Source organism: Octopus bimaculoides, chromosome 14 (assembly GCF_001194135.2).
Source record: "Octopus bimaculoides isolate UCB-OBI-ISO-001 chromosome 14, ASM119413v2, whole genome shotgun sequence".
NCBI lineage: Eukaryota > Metazoa > Mollusca > Cephalopoda > Octopoda > Octopodidae > Octopus > Octopus bimaculoides.
The window spans coordinates 7,200,557-7,201,674 of NC_068994.1; the positions used below are offsets into that span (position 1 = coordinate 7,200,557).

A 1,118-nucleotide genomic window follows, 5' to 3' on the forward strand; every position below is an offset into this window, starting at 1 on the left:
ACAGTCGCTGACGTTTTCACTCACTCACTCAGCTTCTGTTTTTTACTCTCTCACTTTTTTACTCACCTTGTCTCTCACTCATTCTGTCTCTCCCTCTCTTACTCACTTTGTCTCTTGTTCTCTTTGTCTCACTCACTCTCTCGCTCACTGTTCTCATTCACTTTGTCTCGTTCTCTGTGTCTCACTCACTCTGCCTTTCACTCTTTTACTTTGCCTCTTACTTCACTCACTCTGCCTCTCACTCCCTAATTCTCTCACTCACTCCCTAATTCTCCCACACGCACTCACTCTACCTCTTCCTCCCTCATTTATTCATTGTCTCTCACTATTTCCTATCAACTCACCCCCTCTCTTTACAATCACCATACACTCGTCCTCCCCTTCTCTCGTTCTTTTCCTTTATGTAATTCCTTGTCAAGCTCCAAACAGCAGTTACTACTGAACGGCCGCCAAGCGGCACAACAACTAAACCAAACATGGCTGAGGTCTTGACGAACAGCGGGGCGGCGAGCAAAGACGCGATGTCGGCCGCAAAATTACCAACCACTACATCCAGTCCGGCAACAGATTTAACAAAAACAGCTTCATTGACGATAAAGAACGGCGTACAACCGAAAATTGTCATCATCGGAGCCGGCATTGCAGGAATTTCTGCCGCTGAATACCTCATTAAGAACGGATTTACCGATATTACAATCTTGGAAGCTTCTAACCGAACCGGCGGTCGAATATGGACCATCTCTGGTAAGCTAGTGCCTTTTTTTTTTTTACATCTTCCCCGGCCCTTCTTTCTCTTTAACAGGTTCGCTTACCTTACGTTCCGAACACTTAATGAGGAAACCTTGCTACATTGTCGCTTCAGCTGTTAGAAATAGCATCCAACTCTCCCTCAAATTATTGTCTTGAACGAGGAACGGTTCTCACTAGATAATGCAGTCATACATGACCCTTAGAAAATGTGATGGTTACGACTGAGAATGCCTTTCGTTATAAGCCTGTTTAATAAGGGCTAACCCGAGTCTAACCAACACGTTTATTGTTTAAACTATTACATATAGTGTGTGTGTGAGAGTGTGTATCCCTGGATATTTTCTCCAACTCCTTAGATATATATATAT

General features: G+C 43.7%; 1 protein-coding gene across 1 annotated transcript in view; it reads left to right on the forward strand.

The window, feature by feature from the left end:
* Window positions 1-221: 221 nt before the first annotated feature.
* Window positions 222-1,118, forward strand: part of LOC106875038 (spermine oxidase) — a 40,570-nt gene continuing 39,673 nt past the window's right edge. The window contains exon 1 of the mRNA XM_014922994.2: window positions 222-744. Coding sequence (XP_014778480.1) covers window positions 477-744 — 268 coding nt within the window. The 5' untranslated portion in view covers window positions 222-476. The remainder of the gene's footprint in view (window positions 745-1,118) is intronic.